This window comes from Neophocaena asiaeorientalis, unplaced genomic scaffold, assembly GCF_003031525.2.
Source record: "Neophocaena asiaeorientalis asiaeorientalis breed wild unplaced genomic scaffold, Neophocaena_asiaeorientalis_V1.1 scaffold49, whole genome shotgun sequence".
NCBI lineage: Eukaryota > Metazoa > Chordata > Mammalia > Artiodactyla > Phocoenidae > Neophocaena > Neophocaena asiaeorientalis.
The window spans coordinates 547,483-565,876 of NW_020172456.1; the positions used below are offsets into that span (position 1 = coordinate 547,483).

Genomic DNA, 18,394 nt, shown 5'->3' on the forward strand with positions numbered 1-18,394 from the left:
TCTCATCCTGAACAGTGCAGCTCCTACACTGTGCCCTCAAGAAAATCTTCCCAGATCAGAACGTTAGCTCAAATCTCTTTCTGCTTTCTTAGCAGCTTGTTCTCCATTGAATTCATCGTGCGATTAAATAATTACTTGAGAAATTAGTTTGTCTTATGCCTTCTTCCCATGATGTAAGCTCTGTGACAGGTAGCATATATCTGTCTTATTCACCCTTCTATCTCCATCAAGATCCTTCCATGCAGTAGGCAGTAGCCACTAACTATTGAGCAATTAATCTTCCTCTTTTAATTCCCTAACACCATCTTGAATTCAAATTAAATGCTGAAAAAGAAAAAAAGATTACAAAGACCCCCTTTGCAAATGCTGGCTCTGCCTTGCAAGAAAACCCAAAATAAGGTTCGCCAGAATCTCTATAATCCTTTAAAGGAAAAATAACTTCCACCCACCACCTGAGTCTCTCTCTCCTCAGGGAGTATTGGGGAAGCTGGGAGATCTGACTGAGGCCTTGTTCAATTGTCAAATCATTCCCTTGGCTTCATTTACTGAGCTCTTTAGGACACAACATGATTTAACAGCGCCAGACATGACAAAGCCATCTCTGATATTTTCTAACATTATCGCCTTTCATTGTACATTGCAAAGGAAAATGTCTCTTGAATTTAAAAAGGATGCTGAGATGAGAAAAATGTTTACAACAGAAGAAAGAAGAAAACTCTCTTACAAAAATACCTAATATGATGAGGAAAAACCCCAGAAGAACGTAGAATTTACTGAAAATGAGGGGGAGAGAGGAAACATAAACACACCTTAATTTCCCTCTTATCAATGACTTGATTGGCACTGTTTTCTGTGATTTATATTTACCTCTAGTTATTATTATGCATGTTGCTGAGTACAACATAACAAAAATAAGTTGCCTAGACATTCACCCCAAATCCCCCAAATTGAAAAGCCATGAATTTCCTGGCAGCTATTAGAGTCAAAAGGACATTTTATAGATGCTCTTTGTACGGCTGTATGGTGCTCTCAGTGTGGCTTTGGAAGTGGAGTTTGCTATTTATCTCCTTTCTTCTTCAAATATTTTGATCTACTTCAGAGCCTCTAGTAATCTTTGTTTTCTGGTTAGCAATGTTGATAGAAATGAGTCCCCACAGAAACAGCCTTGGGATCATCCCACTTAAAATTTCCCTTGAAACCTCCTATTCGTGATTTTCTCACCTTGGCCTCCAATCATCTCTCCTCCAATAGCTGCAACCTTTGGTTCATACTGAGTGTAATTACTTAATTAAATCCTATTTCCAGTATCTATATCCATATATATCTAACATTAATCCACTGATTTTTTTTTTTTTTTTTAGTGGAGCCCCATTTGTGCTCTTAGAATGTATTATTCCTCTTGAGTTGCAGGGAATACGTGGAGTAATTCTTTTTCTACAGCAGCTACATCAACTAGCACATGTAAAGGAAAGGCAATAAATATATTACAGTGATAAAGCTGAAAGAAGCTGAGAGCTCAGTGAACAGACTTCATCACCACACACTGTATGATGGAACTCAATGGCATGCAAATACATTGTCTGACGTTTCATAGCATAAAAATTCCAACTTGACTATTCTAATCCTTGCCCCTCTCGGAAATACAAGCACCTGGTGTGAAGCAAGAGACTGAGCTATGCTCATTTTTGCATGCAAAATATTCAAAGCGCTTATGTGTATTATTTAATTCATATGCTGAGATGGCTAGAGAATAAGTATTAGGGAAAAGAAGACAAAATAGAGGTCCCTAAGGAAAGCTTTGTCTCAGTATACAGAAAGAGTTGGCAGTACAATAATTCTCACTGAAATTTTGCATTGATAGTAAGTTTGGGTATAATATATACCTATTAAAAATGTATATATACCTATTAAAAATACAGCAGCTAGCCGCTGAGGTAATGATGCCTCTGCTCTGGAGTAATGGGAGTTTGTGTCCTATGTGATGTTTTAAGCTATGTAGATGCATTATTTAGAGAAAAATTAAATTAAAACATCAAAGTAATATATGCTTATTGTTTATTTTATTTATTTACTTTTTGGCCTCACTGTGTGGCTTGCGGGATCTTAGTTCCCTGACCAGAGATGGAACCTGGGCCCTGGCAGTGAAAGCACTGAGTCCTAACCACTGGACTGCCAGGGAATTCCCAATGCTTATTGTTTAAATTACAAAAGGTGGGCAAGCAATTTGCCCCTGGACAGACAACTTTGACTGATGGAACTAGGTTGGCCCATCTCTAAAGCTCCACTAGTTGTATGGGGCTCAATAATTAGACAATCCCTGAGATTCTCTGAGTATCAACATTCCATGAAACTATAATCTCAAACTAATAAACAAAATATTTGCAATAATTATTGTAAACTGAGTCCTTGAGACTAAAATATGTTTCAGATGCAATAACTTTATTTTAACATGGCTTATTGTCGCCATCTTTGTTAGTCAAAAAAGACGTTATTTACATTTGAAACTTGTTTTTGGGGAGTAGAAATTAAAGACCTTATTCTTTGTTATTCTTCAATTGAGTTGACCTGTATAAACAGAGATGATTGCTGCCTCTGCAAGTATAATAGCAGATCAGCGTGCTACAGCTTCTGTAGAAAACTGACGTAAAAATGAGTCTGCTCAGACTGAGAAAATATTTAAGAGCCCTCCCAGACTGTGTGTTCCTTTTAGGCAGAGGTATATTTATTTCATTCTTTGTTTCCCCAAAGCCTGGCACTCGTGAGGTGCCCAATATTTGTGTCGTGGAATATATGCCCCATAAGGAAAGAGGTTTTTTTTTTTTGGTCTGTTTTGTATATTTCTGTAGCTCAAATGCCTAGAATGGTGTGTGGCCCACACTAGGCACTCAATTCACTAAAATATTTGTTAATTGAATACAGATCTAAAACTGAAGTTACATGTGGGTACCGCAGCTATAAATTCCATATCCGCATAAACTCAACTTTGGAAAGACAGCATTTTCTAAATCAGATTATAGTACTCTGTCTCGGTTAATGAATCTGCCATTTTATCAGTAGACACATGTGTTGTAATAGTGCTTTTATTATGGTACCATTTTCCCACCAAGGACCACTGCTGTGCAGTCCTCCTAAATGACAGAGCCAGAAATTAACTTAGCAATCACCCTTTCTTTGAATGAGAAAAGGACAGAATCAGATACTGTGGCTTATACAATACATACATAGAATTATTTTTCAAAAAGAGCCTTTTCAGAAACTTGAAATCAACCAGGATATGGAAGCGATTATATTATGGGAGTTGCAAAGCAATGAAATTATTCTGTCCAGTCTTTTGCATAAGTGGTCAGGAATAACATTTGCATACGTTATATCATATTGATTCTTGCAGACAGAGACTCGATAAAGACAAAAGAACACATGCAAAAATAAATGCCTTGGGGGGAAAAAAAACCCAGAAGACACAGATGGAGGCATCTATCATATCTGGCTTTAAAACGAAAACAACAAAAATAATAGAATAAACAAACAAAACCAAAAATAATGACAACAACCACAAAACCTGATTCAGGCCAGTTCTCTTTAGTAAAAAGTGTCTATTTCTATCTTTGTCCTTGCTCAGTTCTCCCTCGTGAAATCCACTTTCAAATGTCATCCCCTCCCCCTTGCCGATAGATCAAGCATTCTCTAACAGGATAGATACGGCAGTAAGGAACTAATAATGATAATAATAATAATGATGAGAAATGGCCTCAGAGATATATTTCATGTGTCTTCCCCTCTCCTTGTCTTTCTTCAGTGGAATAGCTTCCCAGCCAGTGGGGCATTAATCACCAGCGCAGCAGCTACAAGATAAAGGCTGGGTGGAATTTCATTGTGCATTATAGTGTGAGTTGTGGGTGCATGAATATGCGTCTCTCTCAGTATCTGGGAGGAGGACGTGAAGAGGCAGAGGAGGAAAATCTGTCATTTTATATATTTCTACCGCTCAAGATGGTCAGGACTGGTTTCCCATTGTTACCGTGGATTAAAATCATTCAAGTCCTTCTGCTTTCATTGGAGGTCACCACTCGGAAAGGGGGATAAATACTGTGACAAGTTAAATTCTACCTACTTATTTTTCCCCATCTGCCTCGGGGGTATGTGGCAGAGGAAGGGACAGGAGGAGGGGCCAGTGGAACCTGGAGCAGGACTGTCTGATGGGATAAATTTTTCTTTGTTAATCAGTTCTTTCACTTACATAATGCTTTGGGTTAACAAGATTTCCTGTTTTGAAGAGCCCTGAATTAAGTTTGGGGAGAAGGTTTAGAAGAGATAGGTAAACAGGTGCTACACTACTCAGCAAGGAACTATAAATATCTACTAGATCCTTGCTCCAGAAAGCGAGATCCACATATTGCAGCCTGACATCATCCGGGAATTAGTCAGAAATGTGTGATCTTAGCCCCATCCAGAACGGACTCAGAATCTGTGCTTTAATCAGATCGCCCAGGTGATGCGTATACACTAACAGTTTCAGAAGCACTGTTCTAGTTAACACATGCAAATACGTGAGCATCCTCTCTCTGTCTCTGTCTCTGTCTCTCTCTCTCTTTCTCTCTCTCTCTCTCTCTCTCTCTCACACACACACACACACACACACAATCAGATCGTGGGAGAGATAGAAGAAGCCATTTGTACATTATGTACAAATTTCCATCAAGTAATTCTCTCGGTGACTGCTAGCCACCACAGATATGCTGTGCATTTATCTCCCCCAGACATCTCATCCCTGGATGATGAAAAAAACCAAGGAGAACTTTACATTCTCCATTTAGCTAACAGAACTAGCTCTCTAGACAACCCAAGGCATTAATTAGGTTTCAAGAGGCAGGGCTGTCATAACAGCCTCAGTGTGTTTCTAATTTTTACAATCATTCAAACATGCACCAGAAAGGTATGAAAGCACATCCCATCCCTCCTACTGCCTTGTCAAAGGCAGAATGGAAATATCCATCTTGAAGCGTGGCTAGCAATGATTGCTGCTTAAAGTCATTTCCCTGTCACATATAAATAGAAAGAAAGAGATGCATTTTCAGAAAAAAAGAAATTTCTTGGACCTTAGCTTAAACTGGAATCATTGATTCTTTTGACAACTCAAGAGACATTTATTAACTACTTCATCTTCCACATAGGGGTGGTCATTGTGGAACTCCTTCTGAAAGCTTTCAGCAAAGAGGGGGGATACAAAAATAAATCATTACTTGTATTATAATTTTAATTAGATTAAAAATATTTTATTCACTTCTCTCAACCTTAGCCATCCAATCCATGAAATGGACAGATAATTCTTACAGCAACACGATTACGGAGTATTTTCACTTGCTCTCTCCTTTCCTCTCTTCAACTTTTCTTCCCCTTCCACCCTCTAATTCATTTATCCATCCATTCAACTGTCACTGTATGTGCAAGGCACCATGTTAGCTACTGTGAGAAAAATGAAGAAATTCGAGACAGTGTGAATCTACCCTTATACTTGTTAGATGAGGAAAGAGTGGAGATCCAAGGAAGCTAATTGCCACATCATAGGCCAAATGGTTAATTAAAGGATAAAAAACAAAATTTAGATGCTAAAGAGACCTGGATTGGAATCCCATTTAAAATAACAACAACAACAATCTGTCATCGAGTTGCACCAATTTAAGCCCTTGACTTACATTATTGTAACCTATCCATGGAGTTGATGTCATAATCTCCATATTTTGGTGGTGAAACTAAGCTCCAAGAAGCAACTTAACCAAAATCCCACAGCTGACAAATGAAGGTCCACCTCGAGTCATGGTTTTAACCATTTTATCTACAAATGAGGTCTTCTGACCCTCGTTTCTGTGCTCTCTTTCCTTCATAACACGCTGCTTCCACACGGCTGTCTTGAATAACATTTCTCCCTCCTCGGCTTCCTCCCTCTGTGGATAAGCATTCATTCACTTAATGCAGTTTTCTTTTCTTCAACAAACATGGATCGAGCCCCACTTTGTGGCCGGCACTATGCCAGGCCCTGAATGTTGAGTGAGGAACTACATAGACATTACTCCTTCTCTCAATCTAGTAGCTTCTCATAGTGTCTTCCAAAATCTTCTTTTCAAAAGGTCATGAACTATGGAGCCAGGTAAGTCATACGGTCACGACCAAGAATGAATGGGTTCATGTAACATACTCAGCCATTAGAGAAAAACAAAAAAAGGAACTTGAAGCAGATAGAAGATTCCCACCAACCCACTTACACATGCACAACCAGGTAAATGAGCCCCAAGTTAATTTTCTATCCATACCAATAGAATAGGATAGAAGCAGTGGTCCATTAAAATAATTTTTATTTGCCTATATTTAAAGGTAGGTTTCAGGAGAATTAAGAATTAATTAATTATTTAATTAAGAATTAAATAATTTGGGAAAGGAATATGGTGAAGAAATTGGAGAGGGAAAGTGGTTATACTACACTATTTCCAAAAGTGCTTTGAAAACTCTAAGTGCTAGAAGCTGCTTTTGCTATTAGGAAGACAAATAAGTTCTAAGGAAAGAGAATTTAAGACCAGAAGTCAAGAAGAACAGCCTTGCACACCAGATATAAGGAGATATCTCTGGACTCCTTATTCTTAAGGCAAGGAGTCCAGAGCAGCAAAACCACTGTGGAGGGAATTCCTTGTTGGTCCAGTGGTTAGGACTTCGCACTTTCACTGCCGAGGGCATGGGTTCAATCCTGCAAGCCATGAAGCACAGCCAAAAAAAAAACAAGAAAAAAAACCCCACAACAAACCACTGCAGATAACTCACCAGAAAGTGGGCCTCCACGGGGTGGGGGAGGGGAGCAGGGGAGGGACAGTGCTTGGAAGTGAGGGTCAGTCTGTATTACAAGCAAGTGTACTCCCTGAGAAGGTGCTGGTGGACTGTTGGCCATTCATTTGTTTCAGGCAATACTGACTGAGGGTTTACTCTGTGCTCTGACAGTGCCTGAAACAAATATCTTGCTATCCTAGGACTCACATTTCATTAAATAGAAAAAACAAACAAATAAATATGTGATATAACATCAGGGAGAGATAACTGGTCTGAGAGACAACGAAGCTGAAGGTGACAGAGTCCTATTTTACAGGGGATGGTCAAGGAGGGCCACTCTCGAAGGTGCCATATGGGCAAAAATCTGGATAGAGTAAGGGAGTGAGTCGTGCAATAGCTGGAAAGAGCTGCATCAGGCAGAGGAAACGGCAAGTGAAAAGCCACAGATGTGCTTGGTGTGCTCGAGCAGGGCTGGGACTAATGAGGGGGCGCTCATCTACTGTGTAACGTTTAAAGGAATGGCCCCAACTCAGTCATCAAGATAAAGAATACCTTATTGCAATATTTTAAAGTCAACATCAATGCAAAACAAAATCCGTGATAAGCAAAAAAAATCAACATTTTAAACAGACACAAGATCCGACTCTGCAACTGTACAACCCTCACTCGCCCCTCCCTTATCCTGGCTCCAAGTTCAAGGAAGATCAAGAAGACCTGTGTACCTGGAGCAAGGTGATAGGAAACACGGTCAGAGAGAGAGCAAGTGGGAGACCATACGCCACATGGAAAGGGTTCAGGCTTTATACTTGGCCAGGTAGATTGTTAGGTGATTGGAAAAACCACCCGGAGCTTTAGAAACATTTGGAGACCACGGTGAGTAGCCAAGAGCTGACTGCACTTCCCCCTCAGCAGTTCAGATGGCTCAAAATAAGATCCAGTGCTTTCATATATATGGAATCTAAAAAAAAAGGGGGGGGGGCTTCCCTGGTGGTGCAGTGGTTGAGAGCCCGCCTGCCGATGCAGAGGACACGGGTTCGTGCCCCATTCCGGGAAGATCCCACATGCCGTGGAGCGGCTGGGCCCGTGAGCCATGGCCGCTGAGCCTGCGCATCCGGAGCCTGTGCTCCACAAAGGGAGGGGCCGCAACAGTGAGAGGCCCGCATACCGCAAAAAAAAAAAAAATGGTTCTGATGAACCTAGGGGCAGGACACGAATAAAGACATAGAGAATGGACTTGAGGACACGGGGAGGGGGAAGGGTAAGCTGGGACGAAGTGAGAGAGTGGCATGGGCACATATACACTACCAAACGTAAAATAGATAGCTCGTAGGAAACAGCTGCACAGCACAGGGAGATCAGCTCCGTGCTTTGTGACCACCCAGAGGGGTGGGATAGGGAGGGTGTGGGGGAGACGCAAGAGGGAAGAGATATCAGGATGTACGTATACATATAGCTGATTCACTTTGTTATAAAGCAGAAACTAACACACCATTGTGAAGCAATTATACTCCAATAAAGATGTTGGGGGAATAAAAAAAGATCCAGTGCTTTATTAGCAATTCTGGTGGGAAATTCTACCCTATAAATATTACAACCTAATTAGAAGGGCATCTCTTCAACTTCTCCTAGCATCTCGCAGACTTCTGCTTGTATGTGATGAGGCCCTTCTCAGAGATCCCTTAAGGGACTTTTTCCAGCTTTGGGAAGTGCTGATCTATGTGTCCTGCCAACACATAAGTCTTTAAGAGGTGGGTAAACCCATCAAGTTCCTTTTTTTCCCATTAGAACTATGGCATTCTGGAGAGAAAATGTCACTGGAGAGTTCTACCAGGTAATGAGTAAATTAGAGTCCAATTTCCTTCCCCCAGTTATTCTCTGGGAGGGGAAAAGTAAGTACCTGTGCAAGGTTAAGGAGGAAACAGAAGATATTTCTTGGCTGGCAGCTAAAGTCTAATTAGACTGACAAATCTTCAGTGCCTCCCCCAGTTATGAAGCTTGGCAGGAAAGGAACGAGCCCTGGAGCCACACATTACATAAGGCCTTTAATCAATATTAGTTGAGCCCTGATCCTAAAATAAACTTCCCCTAGAGGCTGTTGTCTGGTGGTAAAAGCGAGGGATGGAAAAGTGTGTGGACTCCTAGTCTCACTTCTATCAAGCTGGTGGCAGCAGGCAAAAGGTTGAGGGGCCCAGAGGGGATAATTTGGGGGAAAAGTATAACATAACTTACCCCCTGTTATAGCATGGTATTTGGAATAAAGTAGATTAATCTTGTATCCCAATCCAAGACAGTTTGATTATTCAAAGAACCTTGAGAAAATTCAGTGTTCTAGCCAGAATCTCAAAACGCCATGGACAACAACATGCTGTAAATGTGTGTGTCATGTATGTGTTGAACCATATGGAATTGCTTCTGATCTACAAAAATGGCAGTTTCACAAGTTTCACCCTAATAGAACACTTTGCATGTGATAACCACTCAGCTAAGCTAACTCCCACTCCATACATCCCTTCTAATTGATGAGTTCAGGGCTGTGATTCAATCTAGGACCCTCAAAGGAAATCCTGGGTGATCACAGGTTTGTGTGGGTGTAGACAAAATTGTTCTTGTGCTTATCCAGCCATACAGGGAGGCTAAGCTCTGTGAGGATCTGTGAGTCCTGGGAGAGTCTCTTGGGTTGAAGTGGTTTTCCAAATGTCTAGCATTTAGTGCAGACTTGTGGGATAGGGCGTGGCCTAAGTTCTTTCCACATCTGGTTGTATTTATTACTCACAACAAGCCTATGGTAAAGATACTGTTGTGCCCATTTTACAGATAATAGAACTGAGGTTTAGAGGGTCTAATCAATATTCCCAGAGAGACACAGCTAAGTGGCTGGAAGAACCTGGCGTCCAACCCAGAAATTCTGATTCTAAATTTCTCTCTCTTTCCTTCAGCATACTGGGACTGCATCCAGGACAGACAGTGTGAAGGATCAACTTTTTAATCACAAGTTTTGCTTTGTTTTGTTTTCCAATAATCAATATCAAGGCTGAAGTGTGCTTCTGACTGTCCCCAGCCTAAAACTGAAAGCAGACCAGAAGGAGGACTTTCCATATAGGTATTGTTACAAAACCTGAATAATTGTGGCTTCCTTCCATAATTTTTGAAAATGGTTCACATTTGCCCACCAAATTTGTGAGTTCGAGATAAGAATGAAATCTCACAAAGCTCTCAAGTCTTTCACTTCTACTGTTTATTAAGGTAGTTCCAATCCAGGCTGAGCATTGTGATTTTCTGGTAATATTCTGGTGCCGGGCAGCCCTGGCCAATGTCAAGGTGACTTTACCAATGCCCAGTTCAGAAAAAGCGGGTCATGATCAGTATTCTGCTAATAGCTTATAAATGATTCCAAATGGTGATTTGCTGAACACGGAACACACTGAGTTCTTTCTTTACTGATAACTAGGTCTGTAGCACTAAGGTAAGAGAATACACATTATTCTTGGAACTATTTTCCTCTTGGCCCTTTCCTCTCTCACAAGAACACTTTGGTCATGGTGGCTGAGAGTTATCCCTAAAAGACTCTTATTCCTCACTTCTGCCTTCCATCCTGAGTGAGGACTAAGGAATTTGAGTGTAGCCTGAGTTGAACTTTTCCACCTTAGAAGCTGACCTACCGGCATCATGATAGTAACCCACCAACACTGGGGTCACATGTAATGCAATGGATGTGCCTGTACAATCTCTGGGGCATCTCTGGTAGTAAGACCCACAGGCAACCTGATCCAGTTCTCCCCTCTTGGACTTCTCCTGTTTGGGGGCATTTTAGGCCAAGACTCTCAGAATCTGAATCTCTTGTATCTCACAAACCCCCTCTATGCACTCTCTGTTCTAGCTGGACTTGGTGATCTCTCTAGGAATCATCTCTGACTTTGTCAATTTAGCTCTGCACATTCAGCCAACCTGGGGTTTGTTCCTAGCACCATGTATCCAAGTCCCAGTTCCATTCTCACCTCATTCATAAGATCCAGCCATGCCATCCCATACACCACTCCTCACCCCCCAACACACCATCACTTGTAAGTCACTATTTCATACTGATAGCTAATGTCAAGCCCTCTTGTCCACTTTACGCTGTAAGCTCCATGATGGCGAGGAACCTGGATTCCTCTTTCTGTAACACCAAAAATACATGTGGATAGACCCATTTCATAACAGAACATACTCTCCAAGGCCCATAGCACTCCCGGTTGATTTAAAAAAATGGAAAAGAAAATTAAAGATGGGTAGTGAGATGTCCATTCCGGAGATCTTACAGACGTTTTATTTGCCAGGACTAATTTCAGCCCCCAGATTCTACTCTGAGCCTCCTTCAAATCCCTATCCCCCAAAACCTCCTAGCCCCGCTCTGAACTTACGGACACTACAGTCAGTAGAAGCAGCCCCATTTTCTGAGTTAGATCCTTGCTTGAGAGGGTATTGGCTTGCATACCAAATGTTGAGGACAGAATATAATAATAACAAGGTTAAAATATATTTAATTATATTCTTCATGATATACCTCTTGTAAGCATTTGACTTTTATTAACTCAGTTATCCTCACAACAATCTTATAAGGACTAGTAGTACCTTTCCCTCCCTCCAGGTTTACAATGTGGTAGATTTAGGTTGGTTGCCAATTCTTGCTACTCCTCCTATTGAGAAATGAGGTTTATACATCACTCCCTGAAAGTGAGACTTGGAAAACTCTCTCCAGGGGTCCTGAGCCTCTATGAAAGGAGTCCTAGAGACACGGAGAGAGACGTGGACCCAGCTGAGTCCAGTATTTCCAGTTCACCCACCAAGGCACCAGGTGCATGCGTGAAGCCAGACCCTGCAGACCAGAGTAGCCACTGAATGACCTCAGTCAATTCCATGTGAGGCAGAAGAAATGCCTTGCTGAGCCCTGCCCCAATTTCTGACCCATAAAACTTTGAGATCTAATGACACAGTTGTTGTTTGAAGCTACTAAGTTATGGCAGGTTGCTCCATAGCAATAGGTAACTACAACATACACGACTCGCCCAGGGTCACTTAGTTAATACGAAGAGAAACTAGGTTGTAAACCCAGGCAGTCTGACTTCAAGTACATGCATTTAATCATTCTGCTATAGTTTTACCACTGGAAAAAAAATTAAAATTGTCTAAAGCACATTGATCATCTTAGAGAGAAATCCTTCCAGAAGCCATGACACTTCTGATTGTTAAGTGATGATAAGGTACATAATAAAGCCTATCTTGTTTTCTGATTTATTCAATAAATATTTACTGAGCACCTACTAAGTGCCAGACCTTTATTTGAGAATTATCACTTGTCCACCTGCTTTCTCAATGCACCCACCTGCTATCTCAACCTTAACTTCCTTTTTTATTCAGGGGGGCATCTAGAGACATCCTTCTTTTTTTAAAAAAACACTATTTTATACTGGAGTATAGCTGAGTAACAATGTTATGATAGTTTCAGGTGCACAGCAAAGGGACTCAGCCATACATATGCATGTATCCATTCTCCCCCAAACTCCCCTCCTGCTTGGCACTGCAGCTGTGAGTAATTTAACACAGTCCGTGCAATTCACAAGTATTTTGTAACAAACTAGAGTATCAGAAAGATCAAAGCGCCTATTACTTCCAGGAGGCTAGAGCATTAGAGGGCCATATCAGTTGGCAAACTCTTTGTTCACATTCACACACAGTTAAGAGCATCACTAAAAGCACTTTGCAGTTTTCCTTTGATTTAAAATCAACATTAACCAAGGTCTATCAGAAATGGACTGCTCAAATGATGTTTTCTTACCTTACGCTTAAAGAAATAACCGGTGGATTTTTAATAAACAGATACTTATACTTGTGAATGCACATGCTTATTTTGTTTCTTCCGGAAGAGTCTACTTTTAGGACAACTCTACTCTAGCAATATTATCAAAGCAAAGGAAGACAGAACAGTGTATCATTTGGGAATGGCTGTAAGATTTCACACGTAGGTGAAAACGTGAGTGATGGATCTAGTGAACATGAAATCCAGCCCTCTTCCCTTCTTTTTCTTTTTTCTGAAGATTTCCCAGAGATCAAATCTTTATGAGTCCATTTCATTCAAGAAAATTAGGGGCTCACACAGGGCACATAAGAACTCCTGAGACTGACCTTCTTCACCCAGAGTCTGGAAACTGCCTTAAACCTTGGGTAGAATCCAAGGGTAGTTGGGTCCCCGGTCCTAAAACAAGCTTCACATGATCTACAGAATGTATTTAAGACAGGGACAGACTTGGAGACAGGCAGGCTATTTCGCTTTTATGAAGCCCAGGGCAAAGTTCTTATGGCTAGTTGGCAGAACAAACAGTTCAAAACCCTTGGCATAGTTATTTCCTTTAGCTAATCTTTACAAAGAATATGGGGCCTTTTTATCTGTCATCCCCATCTAATCCAATTTTGCTAGTCTGTTGGCTTTCCTCCAAGACTACTTTATGTATTTATACACCTTTGAAAACAAAGAGCATCAACAGATTTATAACTCATTTTTATAGCCTTTCCTGTAGAAGCAAAAGGAAAGACATGTAGATGTAATCCAATTATTACTGGACTAAAGAAAAAGAAACACACCAGAAAGGAGGCTGTTAGAGAGGGCATCCTCCAGCTGTCTACAGGTGCTGACCTCTAAAATGACAACAGGTTAAATGATGTTTAGAATCATACTCACTTATAAGACTTTTGTACCTTGTATCCTACTCTGGCTCCCTTAGTTTGTACAAATACTCACCCAATCTGCTCCTATTTATGTATGTGCTGCAGGAAGGAAAGCCCCAGACTGATAATTACCATGGCTTAGTCCCTGAATCCTCATGTAACATTAAATCCTTCTGAGGTCAGTAAAAATTTGGCCTTGCAAAGAACTACAGGACCATCCATTCCTATGAAGAAAAAGCCATATGCTTCTCTGCTTCCCACAGGGTTAGTGGAATGTATTCTGACAGAGACAGAAAAGTCTGCCAAGACCTGTGCAGATAGAACTATCCTTTCACCCACAATAAACAGATATGCTCTAGAGCTACAGAGAGCCATAATAGAAATATATATTGTCTTTTATCTTCTTTTCAGTGAGTATAGTGAAGTGTCAGGAGTTATTGCTTTAATATCAGTAGAGAAAAAGCTATTTTTCGGGAGCATGTGCGAAGGTATACATGTAACAACACGTGCAACTATAAGACTGCTAAGTAACCAGCTTCTTAGTAGCTTTTCTAAAACACATTAAATTGGCCTGATAACATCATCAGTGTATCAGCTTCCAATTGTCCCTGTGGAGTCACATAAGGAATGGTCTGGATATTTCTACTCAAAGAAAAGGGAAAAGGTAGACAACACTTTTACCACTGCCTAACTCTCATAAACTTAATTCAGAAGAATGGGAACACATTGGGGGTTTAAATGATTATTGACTCTAGGTTTATAATGTCCTCTGAAGTCAATGGAAGGGTGATGTCAAAGACTCAACTGAACCCCTGGCTAATGTCTTAAAACTAAGAAACAGAAAGGACAAGTACTGATCTGCTGAATCTTCTGCAGATACTAACTAGACTAGGGGTCATTTTCCCACAGGCAATCGGAATGTCTTATTTTTTGCCAGAGCATTTAAGGCTAAAAATTCGATTAACCTTCTCCCCTCTACTAACTAGATTTATGAGATGCCAAGGAAGTCAGCAAAGCATTAGCTTTAGCTTGGGTATAATTACTTTTAAGTGACAAAACAAAAACGTTAACCACAAAACTAAGGACTTCCTACATAGCTAAACTCAGACCTTCAAATTTCTAATGTAATTAGGACCTTGGTCAATATAATATAAAGGAAACGAAGTGGGCCAAAAATAATAAGTGAATAATCAACACTTATCAAATACAAACGCTGCATTTTATAAGGATTAATTGAACCTCTAGCTTCATCTGCCCTTGATTTAATGCTACCCACTGGCCTCAAAAATGAACAATTCACGTCCTAGCAAAGCCATCAGGAGGATGCGAATAGAATCGAACTAGGATACAGTCTTTCCTATGATAACAAATTTTCCTTTCCCCCTTTTCCCTTTTGGCTAGTGAAAAGAAAGGTAATAAAATGAGAGGTGGGAGTATTTCATAGTGAGAATTTGCTCATTTTGAATAAGAGCTTTACCATCCTTCCTACAGGCATCCTTCCTACAAACATAGTCATTCAGACACTTTAGCTACGTAGTAACACTGACCATGATAGCAACATCTCAAAGACCAAGAGGCGGAGTCAATTAATTGTTGGAGAAAGGCTTACCTGAATGCTGGCTGTAGAGCGATTCTTGCGGGTTGTGGTAGTAGCCATTGTAGTGGTGGTTTCCATGACAGTGGTAGACATTTCTGGTGGCATGGAGGTTGTCTGTGTCGTTCCCAAGATTGATGGGACTTCTCCCACCAGTCGGACACTTCCATTGATTTTAATATTGGGGTTGTTCTCAGCCGCCATGTTCAGTACTTTTAAACCATCATAATAGAGCCCAGAAAGCTGGCCTTGGAAGAGGCGTCCTTTGTCCTTTCCACCGATAGCTATTTGCGCCTGGGTGTTGAAGATGGTTAACTGCCGGCCTAGTGGGTTGGGTGGAGGAAACATCATTATTCCTGTACATTTTCTCTGTTTGCCTTACCTGGTCTGAATGGACCAGACATCAAAACAGGCTTCCTTGAGCAATTGAAAGGAAGAAAACTGGGTAACAAAAATTCAATATAGACATTGGCAAATAACATTTCACTGTTTATCTCTTCCACTGTCTAGCTGAATATCCTAGATAACCTGAACAAAAGAGCCTCTATCTCTTTATTGTGAGGCAGGAGAAGTCTTGTTCAATGATGAGCAGTATTATAGTCTTCCTGGTTATGCAGTTGTAGATGACAGAAAAAAAAAAAACAGGTGATGAAAATAATAAATCATAAATACTTACTGTACTGATTTTTTAACCTAAAAGGTAACACAATGAAAACTAAAAAGAATTATATATGGCAAATAAAAACTCAGTGAGGTAACACAGAACACTGAATTAAAAAACTAGGTCTGATAATTAAATTAAATTAACTGAAATTAACTTAGATTCTAGTTAAGAGACCTGGATTTATTGTATACTTATAAAAATAAACATTTTGGTCACCAAACACCTCACTTCCTAGAAATCTTCCTAATGCCTAATATTCTACCAATACTTGCTATTTAATAAACATCATGACAGATTATTTCCCATCTTTATTAATTTGGAGGAGGGGGCAGATTACAGTCACACAACTAAATCTCCCTCTAAGATATGGAAAATAAGTAGGCATTGATCATGTCTGTGAGAAAGGGGGGAAGACAAAAAATGTCATTTAAGAGGAGGGATAGGTGTTAATGAAAAAAGCTACACATAAAACACCTTAAAGAGATATAGAGGTATGCTAACGAATTGAAGCAAAGAGTAGCTCACCTTATTTGAAGTTCCCATTTGGGGAACCATTTATGCTTCTGTGGACAGAAAACTATCAGAATGAAATGATGGTAGAACAGAGGTTAGAACAGTGTAACTCAACTTATCTTCCCCCCAACTATTCCTACTTTAAAAAGCCTCTCTTAAGTTCGAGATGTTTCCCAGAAAAATCTAAATACCTTTTAAAGGTTAGAGCCTTCTATTCTATTATTTCTCCAGATTATTTTCTTCTGTTTCTCCATATGGAGAAAGGTGGAAAAATTTTTTAATGGAATTAAATATATCCTTTCTGAATTGTTCTCCATTTTAGTCAGTGCTCAAACAATACTTCATTTATTCTTAATCTAATTGCCTGAATATTTTTAGCTATTAATGACTGGAAACAATGTTCTGATATACTTGCCTTTTTAATAAAAGGGAGTATATTTTTTTAAAGACTGAGGTTTTCGTATAATCTCAAATATGAATAGAGGCATGCTGTGATATTTGGGCACTTAACCCCTACCACTATTACATGGCCTTTAAGCCTACACAGTGATTAGCTATCCTTGAATGTCTGGTGTATAATGTGGAGTCCCTACTCAACGCAGAAAAACGGACGAAACAGAAAGGACAGAGAAGGCAAGATGCATCTGTTCAGAGGGAATTCTTTGTACAAGACCCAGCGCCACTCACTGGGCAATGCTTAAGGGCATATTAGTCAAGAATGATTTATAACTAATACCCCTTTGGAAGCTTCAAACACTACACTACACTATGAAGACTTGGACAGATAATTATGTTATAGTGAAAATAATCTCTATAAAAATATCTGGAGCATGGAAATGGAATCTGCTGGCTTTAATGATAACAGAATTGCCCAGATCCTAAGGGTCCAATCAAATAGATCTAATAGATTTCCATTATTTTCCCACCAATTCCTTCAGTGCCCTGTGCACATGCATCATTGCCTATCCTTTGGCCTCTCATTTCTCACATAAGATGCAGCAAAAAGTTCAATGCCCAATAATACTGGGTAATGGCCTGGAGCTCATACCTCTTTACTGTTTATTTTTTGACAACAGCTTTATTCTGGAAACCCTAAGCTTACTATAAAAAGAAATGCCGGGCTTCCCTGGTGGCGCAGTGGTTTAGGGTCCGCCTGCCGATGCAGGGGATGCGGGTTTGTGCCCTGGTCCGGGAGGATCCCACATGCCGCGGAGCAGCTGCGCCCGTGGGCCATGGCCGCTGGGCCTGCGCATCCGGAGCCTGGGCTCTGCAACAGGAGGGGCCACGGCAGTGACAGGCCCGCATACCGCAAAAAAGAAAAGAAAACAACAACAACAACAAGAAAACCAACAAAAAAAGAAATGCCATGATGGAAGGGGAGAATAAATATGCTCCTGGCCTTGCATAGGCATTTGCAGTGGTTAACATAATAAGAATTTGCCTAGTAAGAGATCTCTAGGGCTAAAATTCAGTATCTTACACCTCAGTGCCAAGCTATCCCTTCCATTCACATAACTGTTGGCCAACCATAATATTAATGCTTATTCATCTCCTTTTTTACATATAGCCAAACACTGATAATCAGTTAATGCTTATAATTGAATACAGGTAGAAAATGTTATATTTCTAATATTCACAACAGTACTTCACATCTGTAATGATCCTCATCTTATTTTCCTATTGATGTTATTCTGCCCTTGCTTACAAATAAAAAGAAGATCAGAGAGAACTGAAATGCAAAGTTGAATTATACTGGTTAGAAATGATGGATCTGACCAATCCCTCCCATCAGGAAACTTGCACAAGCCTCTTAGATAGCCTCTTCCACCAGAGGTCAGACAGCAGAAGCAAGAAGAACTACATCCTGCAGCCTGTGGAACAAAAACCACATTCACAGAAAGACAGACAAGATGAAAAGGCGGAGGGCTATGTACCACATGAAGGAACAAGATAAAACCCCAGAAAAACAACTAAATGAAGTGGAGATAGGCAACCTTCCAGAAAAAAATTTCAGAATAATGATAGTGAAGATGATCCAGGACCTCGGAAAAAGAATGGAGGCAAAGATCGAGAAGATGCCAGAAATGTTTAACAAAGACCTAGAAGAA

The 18,394-nt window shown here is 40.3% G+C and overlaps 1 protein-coding gene across 6 annotated transcripts in view; it reads right to left on the minus strand.

Annotated features, from left to right (window-relative positions):
- NRXN3 (neurexin 3) overlaps nucleotides 1-18,394 on the minus strand; it is a 1,577,176-nt gene that overhangs the window by 136,921 nt on the left and 1,421,861 nt on the right. For all 6 annotated transcript variants that reach the window (XM_024737822.1, XM_024737819.1, XM_024737820.1 and 3 more), the window contains one exon: nucleotides 15,125-15,432. In XM_024737822.1, coding sequence (XP_024593590.1) covers nucleotides 15,125-15,432 — 308 coding nt within the window. The remainder of the gene's footprint in view (nucleotides 1-15,124; nucleotides 15,433-18,394) is intronic.